Source organism: Bos indicus x Bos taurus, chromosome 27 (genome assembly GCF_003369695.1).
Source record: "Bos indicus x Bos taurus breed Angus x Brahman F1 hybrid chromosome 27, Bos_hybrid_MaternalHap_v2.0, whole genome shotgun sequence".
In the NCBI taxonomy this organism is placed as follows: Eukaryota; Metazoa; Chordata; class Mammalia; order Artiodactyla; family Bovidae; genus Bos; species Bos indicus x Bos taurus.
The window spans coordinates 43134097-43156188 of NC_040102.1; the positions used below are offsets into that span (position 1 = coordinate 43134097).

General features: G+C 39.9%; 1 protein-coding gene and 1 long non-coding RNA gene across 2 annotated transcripts in view; one reads left to right on the top strand and one right to left on the bottom strand.

Annotated features, from left to right (window-relative positions):
- The window catches only part of LOC113884776, a 41597-nt gene extending 21994 nt beyond the window's left edge, over positions 1-19603 (bottom strand). Inside the window, exon 1 of the long non-coding RNA XR_003509016.1 lies at positions 19184-19603. This is a non-coding gene — a long non-coding RNA (uncharacterized LOC113884776). The remainder of the gene's footprint in view (positions 1-19183) is intronic.
- The window catches only part of ZNF385D (zinc finger protein 385D), a 990916-nt gene that overhangs the window by 211401 nt on the left and 757423 nt on the right, over positions 1-22092 (top strand). The window contains exon 2 of the mRNA XM_027529705.1: positions 21466-21684. Within this exon, the coding sequence (XP_027385506.1) occupies positions 21466-21684 (219 nt within the window). The remainder of the gene's footprint in view (positions 1-21465; positions 21685-22092) is intronic.

The following is a 22092-nucleotide window of genomic DNA, read 5'->3' on the forward strand; positions in this document are numbered from 1 at the left end:
CTTTCTAAAGCCTGTTTGAGGTTGAGTAAACTTGCTTAGTTAAGCAATAGAAATGTGAAACCAAATTGAATTTTGAAATGTTTAAAAAGAATGTGAATGTTTGACCAGGAAAGTCTCAAGTTATGCCTATTTTCAACTTAGCAAAGTATCATTATGAAAAATTGCATTAAAGTAAGCCAGCTGGACTTTGGTACAAAATATATACTCTTTCATGCCAGTTTCTATTGGTGCCTTGACTTTAGGCAATGAAGTTTGTTCTCAGAAGATAATCACCAACCACCATTCCTGAATGTATTGCCAACACCACAATACTAACATCTCCCTTTCCGGTGGGACAGAGATCTTTTCTCCAAAAGATGGATCTCAGTGGTTTGCATCATATTTATATATATGTGAATTGTTTTGAGAAAAAGATTGCTGATATGTAAGCTTTTTGCACACAGAATTGTCTAGTTTGCACTAAAAGCTTACAATAAAAGTTGTTTAACTGATAAGCATCATTGAGTTAGAAATGATTATGACACTGAGAATACTCTATCTAAACATTTGTCGACGGTGCCATTTCATTTGGCTTAAATGGTCTCTTAGTATTCTCTTTTTCTCCTAAATCATCTTTGATCTATACATTATTCCTCCAAATTAATGATTTTAAAGCTTCTACAGCTTTTCCATTTTCATTCCTGGCTCTTTGGATCAGAAAAAAAGTAAATCTCATCTGGTAAATTATAGATATAGTGAGCTGAAGTTGCCAGTAAATAATATTCAGTATACAGCACATCACCTATTTTTAAAATTTAAAAATTTTTAAAAACATTTTTGATTTAAACATACCTCAAAAATTAGAGCAAAACTGGGTAAAACTTTCTTTCTAAGTAGCCACATAGCAGTTCTATAAATGTTAAAATTGAAGATATATAGAATGTATAGAATCACAAATCTATAAAATCTTGGAGTGTGAAGGTGCTTCATGGCCATATGGTATATTTTCACATTTTTTTTATAACTCAATGAATTTATTCAAAATGAACTTAGTAATCTGGTCAATACTTCAGGAAGGGGAAGAAAACATATCAAAGCAACTTTTTTTTTTTCTTTTCAATCATCTGCTTGATGCATACCTTTCTTTTTTAATTTAATTTAATTTTTTTAATTTAATTTTTTAACTTTACAATGTTGTATTGGTTTTGCCAATATATCAACATGCATCCGCCACAGGTATACACATGTTCCCCATCCTGAACCCTCCTCCCTCCTCCCTCCCCATCCATGCCTCTGGGTCATCCCAGTGCACCAGCCCCAAGCATTCATTTTTTATTTTGGGGCTTTCAAACTTTGCTTGAGAAGTTTAATTCTGAGAGTTTAATTCTGAGATGTGTTAATAAAATGCAACAGTCTTATCAATTAATATACATGTTGCTGAAGATTTGAGATCTGGCATCATTTAAAGGAAAATTACATGATGGTGTGATCACTCACCTAGAGCCAGACATCTTGGAATGCAAAGTCAAGTGGGCCTTAGGAAGCATCACTACAAACAAAGCTAATGGAGCTGATGGAATTCCAGTTGAGCTATTTCAAATCCTGAAAGATGATGCTGTGAAAGTGCTGCACTCAATATGTCAGTAAACCTGGAAAACTCAGCAGTGGCCACAGGACTGGAAAAGGTCAGTTTTCATTCCAATCCCAAAGAAAGGCAATGCCAAGGAGTGTTCAAACTACTGCAGAATTACACTCATCTCACATGCTAGCAAAGTAATGCTCAAAATTCTCTAAGTCAGGCTTCACCAGTACATGAACCGTGAACTTTCAGATGTTCAAGCTGGATTTAGAAAAGCCAGAAGAACCAGACATCAAATTGCCAACATCTGCTGGATCATCAAAAAAGCAAGAGAATTCCAGAAAAACATCTACTTTTGCTTTATTGACTACTCCAAAGCCTTTGATTGTGTGGATCTCAACAAACTGTGGAAAATTCTTCAAGAGATGGGAATACCAGACCACCTGATCTGCCTCCTGAGAAATCTATATGCAGGTCAAGAAGGAACAGTTAGAACTGGACATGGACCAACAGACTGGTTCCAAATCAGGAAAGGAGTATGTCAAGGCTGTATATTGTCACCCTGCTTATTTAACTTATATGCAGAGTACATCATGAGAAACGCTGGACTGGAAGAAGCACAATCTGGAATCAAGATTGCCGGGAGAAATATCAATAACCTCAGATATGCAGATGACACCACACTTACGGCAGAAAGTGAAGAAGAACTAAGTCTCTTGATGAAAGTAAAAGAGGAGAGTGAAAAAGTTGACTTGTTCCAAGTCAAAATTCAGAAAACTAAGGTCATGGCATCAAGTCCCATCACTTCATGGGAAATAGATGGGGGAACAGTGGAAACAGTGACAGACTTTATTTTGGGGGGCTCCAAAATCACTGCAGATGGTGACTGCAGCCATAAAATTAAGATGCTTGCTCCTTGGAAGAAAAGCTATGACCAACCTAGGCAGGATATTAAAAAGCAGAGACATTACTTTGCCAACAAAGGTCCGTCTAGTCAAGGCTATGGTTTTTCCAGTAGTCATGTGTGGATGTGAGAGTTGGACTATAAAGAAAGCTCAGTGCCAAAGAATTGATGCTTTTGAACTGTGGTGTTGGAGCAGACTCTTGAGAGTCCCTTGGACTGCAAGGAGACCCAACCAGTCCATCCTAAAGTAGATTAGTCCTGAGTATTCATTGGAAGGACTGATGCTGAAGCTGAAGTTCCAATACTTTGGCCACCTGATGTGAAGAGCTGCTCATTGGGAAAGACCCTGATGCCAGGAAAGATTGAAGGCTGGAGGAGAGGGGATGACAGAGGTTGAGATGGTTGGATGGCATCACTGTCTCGATGGACATGAGTTTGAGTAAGCTTCAGGAGTTGGTGATGGACAGGGAGGCCTGGCATGCTGTGATCCATGAGGTCACAAAGAGTTGGACATGACTGAGTGACTGAACTGAATTGAAGCCAGAAAATGTCTTTAAAAATGGTTTACCAAGCCTTAAAATCCAAACAAATACTAGATTTTAAAAATTATTTTGAGAACAAAGCACTATATTGCATCCTCAGGGTGCACAGCACAGCGAGAAGAGTAGCCCCACCCCCCAACCAGAGCAAAGCTTCTTTGCAGCAACAGAGACACAGAACCACCAGTAAGCAGTTAGCTAATTTAAAAAGCCAACCAAGGAGCTTCCTTTTTAAATGGTTAAATACAATATGTTGCCTACATTTTTCATGAGGTAAAGTCATGCATTACTGTTCTTTCACTGATAGAAATAGAAGCTAAATACCACCTTCTATTTAATGACATTATTTTATCTATTTTAAGATTGTAATTAAAGTTCTTCTTAGTCTTCTTTTTGCATCTAAGAAACCAAATCTTCTAATTTAAATGTATAATCTTCTGTCTACTGTTTAATGATCTGTTACATTTCTTCTTAGACCAGTATTCATGTCTTTTATGGATCTACTTAGAGTTTAAGTGTGAATATAATGCGTTTGAGAAGCATGAGTATAAGGAAATTGTCACTAAACTCTCTAACATATTAAAAAATCTCTATTAAATAGTCATTTTCTGTCTCAAATTTATCATCCTATATTACCTTTTTGTTTATAATAATTGTTATAATTCAACAATGTCATTTTCAATTTTGATTGTTTTACAGGGTCTATAATTAGTCTGATTTGAGTCTGAAAACTTAATTAACCATCCTCAAGCTTATCATTCAGATGAATAAAAATATATTAAATGGTACTGTAGTGAAACGTGGCTACTGCAGTTTATTGTGTTTTTTTTAAACAGGTTTCTACTTTTTTCTAAGTCAGATCTGATCTATTGATCAGTGTATCTAGTATATAAAATGAGTCTTTGTCTTATATGGGAAATTTAAACAGTTGTCAGAGTGCTGCAGCGTGTAAAACCAAATCCAGGGTCAGAAGTAAAGGGTGCGTAAGTGTTCATCAGGGGTGTTCATCCCATGAGAATTACTTCATGGGAGAAATAATTTTTTTTTCTATCTGTTTTACCCTAATATGCTTTATCTGTTTGAGGTTAGTATAGCTGGAAAAAAAAAAAAAAACTTAAACCATTTTTGAAAAGCTTAGGTGATAAACTGTCATGGAAATGTTCTTTGATGAACAAATACATTTCCTTGGAAATTTGGGTCAGTCCTCAGTTTTACTGTTAATACCAAAGAGTTCACTGGCTTATTAGGTTTTTTATTGCTGCATGACAGTATACATTATCACAGGAAAGTTAATGGGTAAAAACAACACAAACGTATTATCTCACAGCTTCTAAATATCGAGAGTCCAGACACTGCTGATCTGGGTGGTCTGGATCGTCTGCCAGCTTGCAGCTGATGAGCGCAAAGTGAAAAGTTAAAGTGTCATTTGAGTAGACAGAGTGCAGTGACTCAGAGTCAGATTACTCACTAACATACCAGTTACTTTGTGTGGGTTAGAAGTTTTGGAGCAAAATGGCTCTAAACAAAACACGTCCTCTGAGAGCATAGGGCAGTAAGTGCATGAAGTACTGGTTAAGAAACCTGATGAAGGGAAGCTGAGGTGGACCTTTCAATTTCTTTCAGGCTTCTAGAAATTGGTACCAAGGTGTCTGCCTGTGGTCACATCTAAGACTTGGCTGGGGAAGGAACCCCTTTCTTACTCTCATGGCATTGGTGACATTCGGCTGCTCATGATGGTTTCAGTTTTTTCTTGGCTGTTGACCAGAGACTACCCTAACTGCCCTGTCCCGTGGTCTCTCCATAAGGAAGCTCAGAATGGGGCAGCTTGCTCTTTCAAAGCTCGCGAGGGTGTGTCTCCTCACAAAAGGCATTAGAGTCGTTGTGGTGGTTGTTCAGTCGCTGTCGTGTCTGTTTCTTTGTCACCCCACGGCCTGCAGCACACCAGGCCTCCCCGTCCATCACCAGCTCCGGGAGTTTACTCAGACTCATGTCCATCGATTCGGTGATGCCATCCATCTATTTATCCTCTGCCGTCGTCTTCTCCTCCTGCCTTAAATCTTTCCCAGAATCAGGGTCTTTTCCGGTGACTTGGATCTTTGCATCAGGTGGCCAAAGTATTGGAACTTCAGCTTCAGCATCAGTCCTTCCAATGAATATTCAGAGTTGATTTCCTTTAGGATGGACTGGTTGGACTCCTTGCAGTCCAAGGGACTCTCAAGAGTCTTTTCCAGCATTAAAATTCAAAAGCATTAATTCTTCGGGACTCAGCCTTCTTGTAAAAATTCTTTTAATTGGAGAACAATTGTTTTACAATATTGTGTTGGCTTTTGTCTTCTTTGTGGTCCAGTCTCACATCTGTACATGTCTTATGTAACACACGTAAGATGTGACATACATGTACAGACTTAACAGCATCATACCCCTGTAAGCATGTCCGTCTTTCCAATATTCTATTTGTGGAAGCAAGTTACAAGTTCTCCAGGGGAGCCAGCTCTGCAAAAATCTGATGACCATGAAGTGGAAATACTAAGGACCGTCATACAGTGTGCCGGCCACAGCTGGAATGAATGCATTTTTCGGGAACTTTCTCTTGATATGGCAAAATATTCTCAAGCAACCTGGAGGCACTCTGTATCATCAGTAGTGCCTACTCCACGGCTCTATGACTGAAAGGGGGGAAATGTGAAGGCAAACACAGAACTTAGAGTGATCATGGTTTCTTAAGAATGCTTATGTAGACATCTAGATACAGGGAATATCAGGAGTAAACGTATATATTAGAGAAAGACTCAGTTCAGTTCAGTTCAGTCACTCAGTCGTGTCCGACTCTTTGCGACCCCATGAATCTCAGCACGCCAGGCCTCCCTGTCCAGCACCAACTCCCGGAGTTCACCCAGACTCACGTCCATCGAGTCAGTGATGCCATCAGCCATCTCATCCTCTGTCATCCCCTTCTCCTCCTGCCCCCAATCCCTCCCAGCATCAGAGTCTTTTCCAATGAGTCAACTCTTCGCATGCGGTGGCCAAAGTACTGGAGTTTCAGCTTTAGCATCATTCCTTCCAAAGAAATCCCAGGGCTGATCTCCTTCAGAATGGACTGGTTGGATCTCCTTGCAGTCCAAGGGACTCTCAAGAGTCTTCTCCAACACCACAGTTCAAAAGCATCAATTCTTCAGCGCTCAGCCTTCTTCACAGTCCAACTCTCACATCCATACATGACCACAGGAAAAACCATAGCCTTGACTAGATGGACCTTTGTTGGCAAAGTAATGTCTCTGCTTTTCAATATGCTATCTAGGTTGGTCATAACTTTCCTTCCAAGGAGTAAGTGTCTTTTAATTTCATGGCTGCAGTTACCATCTGCAGTGATTTTGGAGCCCAGAAAAATAAAGTCTGACACTGTTTCCACTGTTTCCCCAACTATTTCCCATGAAGTGATGGGAACGCATGCCATGATCTTCATTTTCTGAATGTTGAGCTTTAAGCCAACTTTTTCACTCTCCTCTTTCACTTTCATCAAGAGGCTTTTGTGTTCCTCTTCACTTTCTGCCATAAGGGTGGTGTCATCTGCATATCTGAGATTATTGATATTTCTCCCAGCAATCTTGATTCCAGCTTGTGTTTCTTCCAGTCCAGCGTTTCTCATGATGTACTCTGCATAGAAGTTAAATAAGCAGGGTGACAATATACAGCCTTGACGTACTCCTTTTCCTATTTGGAACCAGTCTGTTGTTCCATGTCCAGTTCTAACTGTTGCTTCCTGACCTGCATACAAATTTCTCAAGAGGCAGATCAGGTGGTCTGGTATGCTCATCTCTTTCAGAATTTTCCACAGTTTATTGTGATCCACACAGTCAAAGGCTTTGGCATAGTCAATAAAGCAGAAATAGATGTTTTTCTGGAACTCTCTTGCTTTTTCCATGATCCAGTGGATGTTGGCAATTTGATCTCTGATTCCTCCACCTTTTCTAAAACCAGCTTGAACATTAGGAAGTTCACGGTTCACATATTGCTGAGGCCTGGCTTGGAGAATTTTGAGCATTACTTTAGTAGCATGTGAGATGAGTGCAACCGTGCAGTAGTTTGAGCATTCTTTGGCATTGCCTTTCTTTGGGATTGGAATGAAAACTGACCTTTTCCAGTCCTGTGGCCACTGCTGAGTTTTCCAAATTTGCTGGCATATTGAGTGTAGCACTTTCACAGCATCATCTTTCAGGATTTGAAATAGCTCAACTGGAATTCCATCACCTCCACTAGCTTTGTTCATAGTGATGCTTTGTAGGGCCCACTTGACTTCACATTCCAGGATGTCTGGCTCTAGGTCAGTGATCACACCATCGTGATTATCTGGGTTGGGAAGCTCTTTTTTGTACAGTTCTTCTGTGTATTCTTGCCATCTCTTCTTAATATTGTCTGCTTCTGTTAGGTCCATACCATTTCTGTCCTTTATCGAGCCCATCTTTGCATGAAATGTTCCCTTGGTATCTCTAATTTTCTTGAAGCTATCTCTAGTCTTTCCCATTCTGTTGTTTTCCTCTATTTCTTTGCATTGATCGCTGAGGAAGGCTTTCTTATTTCTCCTTGCTATTCTTTGGAACTCTGCATGCAAATGGGTATATATTTCCTTTTCTCCTTTGCCTTTCAATTCTCTTCTTTTCACAGCTATTTGTAAGGCCTCCCCAGACAGCCATTTGGCTTTTTTGCATTTCTTTTTTGTGGGGATGATCTTGATTACTGCCTCCTGTACAATGTCACAAACCTCCATCTGTAGTTCTTCAGGCACTCTGTCCATCAAATCTAATCCCTTGAATCTATTTGCCACTTCCACTGTATAATTTTAAGGGATTTGATTTAGGTCATACCTGAATTGTCTAGTGGTTTTCCCTACTTTCTTCAACTTAAGTCTGAATTTGGCAATAAGGAGTTCATGATCTGAGCCACAGTCAGCTCCTGGTCTTGTTTTTGTTGACTGTATAGAGCTTCTCCATCTTTGGATGCAAAGAATTGAATCAATCTGATTTTGGTGTTGACCATCTGGTGATGTCCATGTATAGAGTCTTCTCTTGTGTTGTTGGAAGAGGGTGTTTGTTATGACCAGTGCATTTTCTTGGCAAAACTCTATTAGTCTTTGCCCTGCTTCATTCCGTATTCCAAGGCCAAATTTGCCTGTTACTCCAGGTGTTTCTTGACTTCCTACTTTTTCATTCCAGTCCCATATAATGAAAAGGGCATCTTTTTTGGGTGTTAGTTCTAAAAGATCTTGTAGGTCTTCATAGAACCGTTCAACTTCAACTTCTTCAGCATTACTGGTTGGGGCATAGACTTGGATTACTGTGATATTGAATGGTTTGCGTTGGAAACGAACAGAGATCATTCTGTCGTTTTTGAGATTGCATCGAAGTACTGCATTTCAGACTCTTTTGTTGACCATGATGGCTACTCCATTTGTTCTGAGGGATTCCTGACCGCAGTAGTAGATATAATGGTCATCTGAGTTAATTTCACCCATTCCAGTCCATTTTAGTTCGCTGATTCCTAGAATGTGGACATTCACTCTTGCCATCTCTTGTTTGACCACTTCCAATTTGCCTTGATTCATGGATCTAACATTCCAGGTTCCTATGCAATCTTGCTCTTTACAGCATTGGACCTTGTTTCTATCCCCAGTCACATCCACAACTGGGTATTCTTTTTGCTTTGGCTCCATCCCTTCATTCTTTCTGGAGTTATTTCTCCACTGATCTCCAGTAGCATATTGGGCACCTACTGACCTGGGGAGTTTCTCTTTCCGTATCCTATCATTTTGCCTTTTCATACTGTTCATGGGGTTCTCAAGGCAAGAATACTCAAGTGGTTGGCCATTCCCTTCTCCAGTGGACCACATTCTGTCAGACCTCTCCACCATGACCCGCCTGTCTTGGGTGGCCCCACAGGCATGGCTTAGTTTCATTGAGTTAGACAAGGCTGTGTCCTAGTGCGATTAGATAGACTAGTTTTCTGTGAGTATGGTTTCAGTGTGTCTGCCCTATGATGCCCTCTTGCAACACCTACCGTCTTACTTGGGCTTCTCTTACCTTGGGTGTGGGATATCTCTTCACGACTAGGCAGGGACAAAAACCGAAATCACTAAAATAAAAAAATCTCTTTTGAGAAGTCAGAGTTCATGGGGAAAATAGAGGAAATCTTGGGACTGTAAGCACCAAGGTTGAGAGAGAATGCAACAGTGCTCCTTGAAATAAGGAGACAGCTTAGTCCTCCAGTGCTCAGTTGGCAATCCCAGATCTTAATCATGATCAACATCACAGTTTTGCTCTTCCTTGGCATGTAATCAATTACTGACAGTCATCCCATAAGCCCACACTGTCCCGCTCCTCACACTCCATGGAGAACTAGGGTATTTGCCTACGGGATCTCCTAACATTTAAGTGCCTGCAAGAGTGCCTGACACAGAGGAGATGCTTTTAAACTATGTCTTTCCAATCGCTTCTCAGTGATTCTCAGGCTTCCCAGCTCCTTCTTTGACCTAACTTTTCACCAAAACAATCTCTAATTTAGGTCTTCAGAATTTTTCTGGGGCAAGACACTTTTAGGTTTTATATAAACTCTTTTAGTTGCAAACTGGGTACAGATGAAACCACAAAGAATTTTGGCACATCCTCCAGAGAATGGGGCTAATATTTACAGTAGCTTTGTAAAAAATATGGCCTGAGAACTCAGGAGCTCGTGATTCATTCTCAAGCTCCCCGCTAGGAGAGCAGGAACATTGATGGCATAAATTCCAGGGGGCCGTGTTTTGTCAAGGAGGCCCTGAGGACATGACTGACTCAAGGAGAGATTCCCCAAAAGGAAAACAGATCAGAACACAGAAAACTATTTGCAGCTTGTTTGTAACGATAATAATAAAAATGCATTTTTTCCATAGAACTTTGAAACTTTGAGGGATAACAATAATTACACTGAAATGTAAGATATATATGACCTACTACTGAATACATGTTCTAATTGAAGAATGACTTTAAAAAAAGAATTGCCTTTTTTTTTTTTTTTAAGGTTTAGGTTATGAGCTGTTTTGTATCAGAGATATATTAGCCATGATTTTTTTTATGATGAGTCTCTTAAAGAGTAAGGTAAAATTTTTTTTATCTTAGGTTTGAAAGTAGAAATTATGATGCTGAATTTACAGAATTAAAAGTGTGCTGCTTAGATAAGGGAAAGGAATAAAATTAAAAGTTTCATTCTGCATTTATTCCTGCCACTCCTGATTTAATTTTGTATGTGAATCTTTGACTATTTAGGAAGAGTTTTGTCATCTTTTGAAAACCATAATCTTACTGAGACCAACAAAATTAGTTTGATACCATAATGTAATAAAAACTAGTTGAAATACCCCATTTATCTTGATTTGTCTCATGTCTTCTATTATTTTCCTATTAGAAAAGTAAGATGGGCTTCCCTGGTGGCTCAGATGGTAAAGACTCTGCCTGAAATGCAGGAGACCCAGGTTTGATTCTGGGTCCAGAAGATCCCCTGGAGGAGGAAATGGCAACCCACTCCAGCATTCTTGCCTGGAGAATCCCATGGACAGAGGAGCCTTGGTGGGCTACAGTCCATGGGGTTGCAAAGAGTTGAACATGACTGAGCGACTAACACTGCTACTACTATAAAAGTAAGATATTACTAATTTACATGGCCTCAGCTTTAAAGTTTCAAAGTGATACTTATATTTAACTCAGTTCAGTTCAGTTCAGTCCCTCAGTTGTGTCCGACTTTTTGTGACCCCATGAATCACAGCACGCCAGGCCTCCCTGTCCAACACCAACTCCCGGAGTTCACTCAGACTCACGTCCATCGAGTCGGTGATGCCATCCAGCCATCTCATCTTCTGTCGTCCCCTTCTCCCCTTGCCCCCAATCCCTCCCAGCATCAGAGTCTTTTCCAATGAGTCAACTCTTCGCATGAGGTGGCCAAAGTACTGGAGTTTCAGCTTTAGCATCATTCCTTCCAAAGAAATCCCAGGGCTGATCTCCTTTGGAATGGACTGGTTGGATCTCCTTGCAGTCCAAGGGACTCTCAAGAGTCTTCTCCAATACCACACTTCAAAAGCATCAATTCTTCGGCGCTCAGCCTTCTTCACAGTCCAACTCTCACATCCATACATGACCACTGGAAAAACCATAGCCTTGACTAGATGGACCTTTGTTGGCAAAGTATTGTCTCTGCTTTTCAATATGCTATCTAGGTTGGTCATAACTTTCCTTCCAAGGAGTAAGTGTCTTTTAATTTCATGGCTGCAATCACCATCTACAGTGATTTTGAAGCCCTCCAAAATAAAGTCTGACACTGTTTCCACTGTTTCCCCATCTATTTCCCATGAAGTGATGGGACCGGATGCCATGATCTTAGTTTTCTGAATGTTGAGCTTTAAGCCAACTTTTTCACTCTCCTCTTTCACTTTCATCAAGAGCCTTTTTAGTTCCTCTTCACTTTCTGCCATAAGGGTGGTGTCATCTGCATATCTGAGGTTATTGATATTTCTCCCAGCAATCTTGATTCCAGCTTGTGTTTCTTCCAGTCCAGCGTTTCTCATGATGTACTCTGCATAGAAGTTAAATAAACAGGGTGACAATATACAGCCTTGACGTACTCCTTTTCCTATTTGGAACCAGTCTGTTGTTCCATGTCCAGTTCTAACTGTTGCTTCGTGACCTGCATACAAATTTCTCAAGAGGCAGATCAGGTGGTCTGGTATGCCCATCTCTTTCAGAATTTTCCACAGTTTATTGTGATCCACACAGTCAAAGGCTTTGGCACAGTCAATAGCGTAGAAATAGATGCTTTTCTGGAACTCTCTTGCTTTTTGATGATCTAGCGGATGCTGGCAATTTGATCTCTGGTTCCTCTGCCTTTTCTAAAACCAGCTTGAACATCTGGAAATTCACGATTCATGTATTGCTAAAGCCTGGCTTGGAGAATTTTGAGCATTACTTTACTAGGCTGTGAGATGAGTGCAATTGTGCAGTAGTTTGAGCATTATTTGGCATTGCCTTTCTTTGGGATTGGAATGAAAACTGACCTTTTCCAGTTCTGTGGCCACTGCTGAGTTTTCCAAATTTGCTGGCATATTGAGTGTAGCACTTTCACAGCATCATCTTTCAGTATTTGAAATAGTTCAACTGGAATGAAGTCCATATAATAAACAATTGCTGCTTATCAATAATAAAAAAAATGATAATATGGGGCTTCCCTGATGTCTCAGTTGGTAAAGAATCTGCCTGCTATGCCAGAGACCCAGGTTTGATTCCTGGGTCAGGAAGATCCACTGGAGAAGAGATAGGCTACTCACCCCAGTTTTCTCGGGCTTTCTTTGTGGCTCAGCTGATAAAGAATCCGTCTGCAATGCGGGAGACCTGGGTTCCATCCCTGAGTTGCGAAAATCCCCTGGAGATGGGAAAGGCTACCCACTCTAGTATTCTGGCCTGGAGAATTCCATGGACTCTATAGTCCATGGGGTCACAAAGAGTTGGACACGACTGAGCGACTTTCACATGATGATGAATTTCGTTTGTCAGCTTTTTGCTTTTCTGTGACTTTACTTCAATTTATTTTAATTGTCTTACTTTTGTAGCTATTAATGAAGAATTCATTAGATATACCATATATAAGTGCCACTAAAGCTGAACATTGTATATAAACATGTTATATGTGTATAGCATATGTATATATATATATATATAATGTTCTGCAGACATAGAGAACAGACTTGTAGACACGGAGGGGAGGGGAGGAGGGAGAGGGTGTGATGTGTGGAGAGAGTAACATGGACATTTACAATCTGACATGTAAAATAGATGGCCGGTGGGAATTTGCTGTATGACTCAGGGAACTGAAACAGGGGCTCTGGGACAATCTAGAAGGGTGGGATGGGGAGGGAGGTGGGAAGGAGTTTCGGGAGGGAGGAGACATGGCTGTACCTGTGGCTGATTCTTGTTGATGTTTGACAGAAAGCAACAAAATTCTGTAAAGCAATTATCCTTCAATTAAAAAATAAACATATATATATATATATATATATATATAAAGATATGTATGTATCACATATTTGCAAAATTACAATGAAAGCTGCTCAGTTGTGCGACTCTTGGCGACCCCGTGGACTGCAGCCCGCCAGGCTCCTCTGTCCTTGGGATTCTCCAGGTAAGAACACTGGAGTGGGTGGCCAGTCCCTCCTCTAGGGCATCTTCTGGATCCAAGGATCGAATCTGGGTCTCCTGCATTGCCAGGAGGATTCTTTACTGTCTGAGCCAGCAGGGAAGCCCCCAAATTAAAATAATGCTGTTTTTATGCCTAGTGTTATGGGAATCTCCTAACACTGTCATTTTAATTTTAAATTCACACTGCACTCTAGTGGGGAGTGAGATCAAAGCCAAGTTTTTCTTATGTTGGTGCTTTTTAGCACTGAATATGGATTATTTATACTTTTAAAAGTGAAATGTGAAAGAGTGCTATGATCTATCATTTTCTCAAAGCTGAGATAGTATAAATATAATTTATATATTCTATATAATATATATTTAATATTTAACCCTGGAGTTAAATATTTACTCCTGGGGTTTGAGCAAGCTCCACGAGATGCTGAAAGACAGGAAGGCCTGGCGTGCTGCAGTCCACGGGGTCACAAAGAGTCGGACACAACTGAGCGACTAAACAACAGTATTTAACCATTATAATACAATATGATTTTTTTCTCTAAGTTGCTCTAAAGTAATAGAGGAAAATTCACTAATGAAACATTTGGATTGATTTTTCATGGTGTATTTGGCATATATATATGTATATGTATATATATATCAGATCAGGTCAGTCGCTCAGTGTATATATATGTGTGTGTATATATACACACACACATATATATGTATATATGGATGTAATTTACACCATAAAATCCTAATATAAGGAAATATGAAATAAAAGATAATCCCTCATTTTTTTATAACTAGAAGACAAAAGAATAGCCAATTTTCTTTCATAATTTTGAAAAATGAGGGTTACATGTTAAAATACTGGCTTGTGAATTGTGTTTGACCCTGGTTTAATTCAGCGTGTTTATCTACACTCTGCAGAGGAAACTTTGGCAACAGCGTCTTTGAAAGCACTAGAACTGGAACCACTTTTCAAATATCTAGTAATTTTCTCATTTTTTCCTAAGTGATTTTAAACTAAATTAGTGCTCTTAAAATTCATTTTTGAGGTTGTTTCCAGAAATTTTATTCCAAGTAATTAGTATCCAATCACATAAATGTAGTACATATTTTTTCTAACTATTTCACTCCATAAATGCTTACTTGCGATATCCACAAACTTTTCCTATTTTTTAAGATCAGGTTTGAAAGATTTCTGGAAGATGATGCCCTGCAGTTGCAGCTGTGAGATCGTGCCCTCATAAACAGTGCCTGGAGCTTTATTGTTTGCTCTGCTTCTTTTCTACTGAGCCAGTAAAGAAAAGTTGCATAAAACCTATGAACTCCATAATAATTTTTACTCCTCATACAAAGTACAACTTTCCTTTACTGAAATGGTCTGAATTGATGTGTCCTACCCAGACATTATTATTTTCATAATAAACTGAAAAGGCTCCTTATAGTGGGACCCTTTAAGGCGTTCAATATCAGCAGATTCTTCTCTTCAGAGAGAGATTTTTGAGAACACATTTGTCTTGCATTTGGGCAATATTTAGACTCTTTTAGACTTTGACTTTTATTTTCTCAGTGAAACTGACTTTGAAAAAAACAGCTAAAATTTATCACTTGCCACCCTCTGAATAGATACTATTAAAACTCAAAGGAATGAACTTGGAATTTCTATTTTTTTACTAAATATTTGGCTATCATCCACCTTAGCTGGTCAACTGTATCGCCGTGAAATAGCTGTAGCTCAAATGTTTATTTTGTTTTTATTAGATGAAAAATGATTGTTAGATATGCTGTCAGATCATGATTTGTAAAGGGATTTTCTGTTTGTTTGTTTAGTATTGGCTATGCCACTCCAGTACTCTTGCCTGGAAAATCCCATGGACGGAGGAGCCTGGTAGGCTGCAGTCCATGGGGTCACTGAGGGTCGGACACGACTGAGAGACTTCACTTTTCACTTTCATGCATTGGAGAAGGAAATGGCAACCCACTCCAGTGTTCTTGCCTGGAGAATCCCAGGGACGGGGGAGACTGGTGGGCTGCCGTCTATGGGGTCGCACAGAGTCAGACACGACTGAAGCGACTTAGCAGCAGCAGCAGTAGCATGCCACTGTTTATGGCACAGTTTTGTGTTAAATGTGTTCTACAACTTTAAGTCCCTACCTACCTCATTAAATAATATTCTAAGGAAAGAGAAGCCATTGCAAAACCAAGAATATTTTAATTTATTCTACTGTGCTGCTTGCATTTCTATGCCTTTATAGGTCATGGTTTATTGTGCTCTGAACTGCCTGTTGGCCAATGTTTTTTATTGTCATTTGATTGTCAGTACAAATTATTGCAGGATCTTAAGGGTCCTTGCTGTTTTGACAAGCGAGAAAGTCCAAGAACAAAGGATAAAACCAATCATGGGTGAAAGAGCAGAACTTGACTTCCTAACTTTGAAGTAAGATATCAAAATTGTGTATAAGGAAAAATTTCCATTTGATTAAGTTAGGTTTAGTTTTTAGCCAATAGACATTCCTTTTCATTTTGTGTTAATGCTTGTTGATTGTTGTGGTAGAGTTAAATACTAAACAAAATGAAATTTATGAGACCAGTTGAATAACACGTGTGTGTGTATGTGGTGTGTGTGTGTGTGTGTGTGTGTGGTGTGTGTGTGTGTGTGTGTGTGTGTGTGTGTGTGTGTGTGAGAAAGTCGCTCATCCTTCAGTTTTATTGGAGCAAATCATTATTAGACACAGGGCTCAGTGGGGGTTTGTTAGATTTTTTGTTAATGGGTTGGCAGGTTAGTTATTTTGTCAGAAAACTTGATTGAGAGGAAACGGCTTGAAGCCATGGTCCGTATTAGATTTCACACTTCTCTGCACTGAATTTACCTCCAAGTCACATGCAGGGCACCTGGAGAAACCAGAGATGGTAAGCCTGTACACTTTATGCCTGTATATGGCAGCTGAGAAATAAGAGCATGTACTTTTAAGCCAGTCTGAAGCACAGAGTCAAGATGGCCAGTCCCCCGTAAGGCCGTGATCTTGCTGCTCATTCTCCCCGTCACACCGTTTACTTTTCCTGCTGTGGAGATTAATGAGCAAAGAATGAACAGCAGAGAAACTTCTGTCTTAGTTCTTTCCCAGAGTACAGGAGCTCCAAAGAAATTTCTGTTCTATTAGTCAAGAAGAAAAATAAAGAATAGTCTCAAACTAGTAGCTTTTTTTTTTTTCAATTTAAATAAACTTTTTACTTTAGAGTAGCTTTAGATTAGCAGAAAAATTATCAACTTAGTTGAGTTCCATAAACTCCACCTACATAACTTTGCTCTACTGTTAACAGATTAGTCTGGTGCATTTGTCCCCAGTAATGGAGCAGTAATATTACTGACACTGTATTCTTTATTTGGACCTTATCAGGGGTTTTTCTTCTCTCCCCCTGGCTCCCCCAGCCCAGATAAGGAAATGGCAACCCACTCCAGTACCAGGATTCTTCTGGGTAAAGTCCCATGGACAAAGGAGCCTGGTGGGCCACAGTTCATGGGATCGTGTCCAACTGAGCAACTGACCACAGGGTGTTTCTAAACCAATGGTTTTGCTCTTTTCTAGCACCCCATCCAGAACACCACTTTTTTTTTTCTCTATTGTGCAGTCAATTGGTTTTGTAAAATTTTTCTTGAAATATATTTGATTCACAATGTGTTAATTTGAGGTGTACAGCAAAGTGATTCAATTACATGTACATACATATACAGATATAGGTTCTTTTCCATTAGGGCTTCCCTGGTGGCTCAGAGGTTAAAGCGTCTGCCCGCAATGCGGGAGACCAGGGTTTGATCCCTGGGTCAGGAAGATCCCCTGGAGAAGGAAATGGCACCCCACTCCAGTCCTCTTGCCTGGAGAATCCCATGGACAGAGAAGCCTGGTAGGCTACAGTCCATGGGGTCACAAAGAGTCAGGACACGACTGAGCGACTTCACTTTCACTTTCACTTTCTTTTCCATTATAGGTTATTACAAGACATTGAGTAGAGTTCCTTGTGCTATACAGGAGGTCCTTTTTTATTATCTAATTTATATATTGTAGTGTATACATTTTAAACTCAATTCCTAATTTAGAATTATTTTAAGTGATTTGTAAATAAAGGGTAAATTATGTATTCAATAGTTACTTTAATTATTATCTTAAGGTCAGAGATACTGCAATTGTCAGCTGATTTTTCTCTTAGACCGGAGTATACATACCTTATATTTGTCCAAAAATAATGTATTCTGATAAAATCCTTAGATCTGTCACACTTTTTTGTACCCTATGAAGCTATCTTAGATGTTCAGAACATCTTATGCATTTGAGGTACAAACCGTACATTTTTAGATACTGAGACAATTTTAGCTTTTTTGTATATGTAGGATATGTCCATCCAAATGTAAGTGCTTTTACTTGATTGATATTAAAATATGAGAATTTCATTTAGTTGTAGAAATCAAGGAAGAAATCTCTAATGTATTAATGGTATCCCCAAATCACTGTGGATGGTGACCGCAGCCTTGAAATTAGAAGATGCTTTCCCCTTGGAAAAAAACCTATGACAAACCTAGACTGCCTATAAAAAAGCAGAGACTTCACTTTGGGTCCAGAGAGTCTTAGCTATGGTTTGACCAGTAGTCATTCATGGATGTGAGATTGGACCAAAAAGAAGGCTGAGCACCAAAGAATTGATGCTTTCAAAATGTGGTGCTGGAGAAGACTCCTGAGAGTCCCTTGGACTGCAAGGAGATCAAACCAGTCCATCCTAAAGGAAAACAACCCTGAATATTCATTGGAAGGACTGATGCTAAAGCTGAAGCTCCAATACTTTGGCTACCTGATGTGAAGATTCTACTCATTGGAAAAGACCCTGATGCTGAGAAAGATTGAAGGCAGGAAGAGAAAGGGATGACAGAGGATGAGATGGTTGCATGGCATCATCAGCTCTCTGGACCTGAGTTTGAGCAAACCCTGGGAGATGGTGATGGACAGGGAAGCCTGATATGCTACAGTTTATGGGATTGCAAAAGTTCAGACATGACTTAGCAATTGAACAACAATGTGTCCTTTAATGGATCAAACAGTTCCTTATCTCTATCATGCAAGCCCCCTTTTCTTTAATTCCCACCATAAATTTGAAAGGTCAGGAAGCTAATACAGGTACCCTCTCTTTTGGAAAGTTTGCATGCTTTATACGGCTTTTCTTTTAGGAAGGCTTACATTATTTTACTACTTGATTTTGCTAACTGAAAGAAATTTGAAGATGATTTTTGATTTTACAAAATAAAAGATGAAAAGTGAAAATAGCATTTTTTATTTGTTTTCAGCAGCTGTGATAGGTGAAACCTCCTTTACCAAGTCCAGGCTCACTCTCTTCACCACAGGACAGGCCAGTGAATCCTCGAGATGGAATGTTGAGGCAAAGAATACGGCTTTATTGGAAAGCCTGCTGACTGAGAAGATGGCAGACTAATGTCCCCAAATAACCATCTTGCTGGGGCCTGGATGCCAGATTGTTTTATGGATCAGAGATGGGGGAGGTGAGGAAGCCAAGTTAAGAAGACTATTTAATTCTTGCAAGTATTTCCTAGAACGGCAAGCCTCAGGCAGGCAGTGTTACTTTCTTTTTCTAATAGTCATTTCACAGGTGGTATGGAATGGAATGTCTCCTGCCACATCAATAAACAAGCATGTCACAGTTATCTTTGATTCCATCCCTCCAAACACGAGTTTCTGAGCCATGCTGACACACCACACTCCCTACACAAGGAATCAAGGGTGGCACAGTCATCAGAGATTTCAGCCCGTGAGCTAGACAGAGGCACTTTAGTTTAAGGAGAAGGCAGAGCAGGCAGGGTTCTCTAAGCCAGGCCATTATGTGTGATTATACTAACAAAAGCAGCAAAAACAGGGGTTCAAGTCAAAGAAACAGACCCAGCATGAAATCAGAATTAACCCTTCCTGGTTCCATTGGTACTTACTCAGAGCATGGTGAGTGAGAGCCTGTGATATGGAGATGAATGAAAGTGAACGCTGATCCCAGAGGTTCCGTCTTTAGGTGCAGGACCCGAGGTGAATTCCTCGTGCGCTGTAAACCTCAGCCTCCTCAGTTTGAAACAGGAAAGACTATAGTTCTGCACCATTTCCTTGTCCGTTGTTACGATGTTTGTCATTTAAAATGGCATTTAACTGGTATTTGGCATGGCAAAAGCAAACTGAAACCCTTGCCGTTTTGATCTCCAGTGGCCTCCGTCTGCGATGGCTTGGAGCAGGGCTTGGGTTCCCAGCCAGAGACTGGGCTGGTTCACAGCAGTACAAGCACCAGGTCCTAGCTACTAGACCTGTAGTCAGTGACACGGGCCCTGGCCCTTCAGCTTTGCAGAAAAGAATTCCCACAGAGATGGAAAGTAGTGAAGCAAGCAAAGCATTTAGTGGGAGGAAAAGAGTACAATACATGTAGATACACTCACGAGTAGGAGTTGTGCCCTGATGGCAGTTTGAATTACTTTTATGGGGTGTTTCTTCCAGGTTTTCTTCAGCCAGTCATTTTTATTTGCCTGGTTCACAGCCCAGGTTTAGTATATCTCAGGATCCTCCCTGTGTGCACATGCATCTCTGAGCCAAGAGGGATTCTACCGCAAAGGTGTTTGCGTAGGAACATCCCTTGATATAACTCCCCTTTGGCCTGCAAGGAGACTTTTCTGCACATGTGTGGTCAGGGAAGACTCCTGACTTTGGAAATGAGGACTATGTGGACTGGGCAGGGCCCAGCCTCCTCCTTTAATTGTCTTGCTATTCTAGTCTTGGCCTTTCTGTCCACAGGGAATGAGTCTCCAATGGCTTTACCCTGGGGGGAGGGGGTGCTCACCTACCTCCTACTTCAATTTGCATTCCATGAAAGATAAAAAGTACAGTATGAAAGCAACCTACTAAAATGGGAAGAACTAGAGATTTTGAATTGTAAGTGTCTCTGTGTGTGTGTTAGTCACTCAGTGATGTCTGACTCTTTGTGACCCCATGGACTGTAGCCCCCCAGGCTCCTCTGTCCATGGGATTCTCCAGGCAGGAATACTGCAGTGGGTTGCTGTTCCCTTTTCCAGGAGACCTTCCCAACCCGGAGAGCGAACCCTGGTCTCCCACATTGCAGACAGATTTTTACCCTCTGAGCCACCAGGAAAGTGTCTATGACAATGCTTATTTGCTACTGATTTTAGTAATATGAAGGAATCTAAGAATTATTTTATTATTTTTTATTTTTATTGATTTTTTTTTTATTGAAGTACAGTTGATTTACAGTGTTGTGTTAGTTTCAGGCGTACAGAAAAGTAATTCAGTTCTGTAACACACACACACACACGTATGTGCATATGTATATGTCCTCTTCCAGGTTCTCTTTTGTTACACATTTTTACAAAACAGTGACTTTAATTCCCTGTGCTATACCAAGGGGCCTTGTTGTTTATCTGTGTTATATACAATAGTGTGTATCTGTTCATCCAAGCTCCTAATTTATCCCTCTCATATTTCCCCTTTGGTAACCATAAGATTGTTTTCTATGTCTGTGAGTCTATTTCTATCTTGTAAATGAGTTTGTTTGTATCATTTTTTTTTTTTTTAGATTTCACATTTAAGTTATATCATATGATTTTTGTCTTTAACTTACTTCCTTAGTATGGTAATCTCTAGGTGCAGCCATGTTGCTGGAAATGACAGTATTTCATTGTATTTTATGGCTGAGTAGCATATACAATGGTACATCTATCTACACATGTGTATATATTTATTCATTCGTTGATGGATATTTTCATTGCTTCCATGTCTTGGCAACTGTAAATAATGCTCCTACACTGTTGGTGGGAATGTAAATTGATGCAGCCGTAGTGGGGAGCAGTATGGAAGGTTCTTTAATGGAAATTTGCTGTGTGGCTCAGGAAACTCAAACAGGGGCTCTGTATCAACCTAGAGGGGTGGGATGGGGAGGGAGATGGGGGGAGTTCCACAAGGGAGGGGATATATGTATACTAATGGCTAATTCATGTTGAGATTTGACAGAAAACAGCAAAATTCTGTAAAGCAATTACCCTTCAATAAAAAATAAATTAATTTAAAAAATAGAGTTATCATATGATCCAGCAATCCTACTCCTGGACATATATCCAGAAAGGATGAAAACTCTAATTACAGTAAAAAATACATACACCCTAATGTTCATAGGAATCCAGGAACCTTGATTGGCCTGTTCATAGCTTCCTTTGCACCCTAGATTCCACATGTGTCCAAGATGGAGAGTGTGAGGCTGAGTTTCCACCTGACGGCTTTGAAGAGAAACCAGAGAAAGAAAAGAAACAAGCCAATTTCACTTTGTGCAGTGTGTGTAACATTCAGCTGAATTCGACTGCTCAAGCCCAAATCCACTACAATGGCAAATCACATCAAAAGAGGTTAAAACAGCTCAGCACCGGGCTGGTGAAAAACGACACTGGTAAGTGTTTCTGAAGCTGTATTTTCAATTTTATATCGTCAAGTTCTTTATGTACCTGCAGATGTGGAAATAAAAGAATAGACTAAGCTCTATTTTTAAAGCTGGGAAAACAGTAAATTAAAGTTTTATCAGCGTAGCACATTGAAAGAATTTCTCACGGCTATCTGAGGGACAAGGGGAAATTTGGTTGTCGTCTGTGTGTAAATGTATTAGGATTGGGATTGGGATTGGGACCTACCAGGACACTTATGATAATTAGAAAAAAGTTGACATTAGATTTTGTTGATATTTGACTTTACTATAATTATTTGAAAATTAGCATATTCTTCTACATTTTATATAAAACAATTGTTTCTGTGTTTGTTTTATGCATGTTGGGGCCTCAGTTGGTTCACAAGATTGCCATTT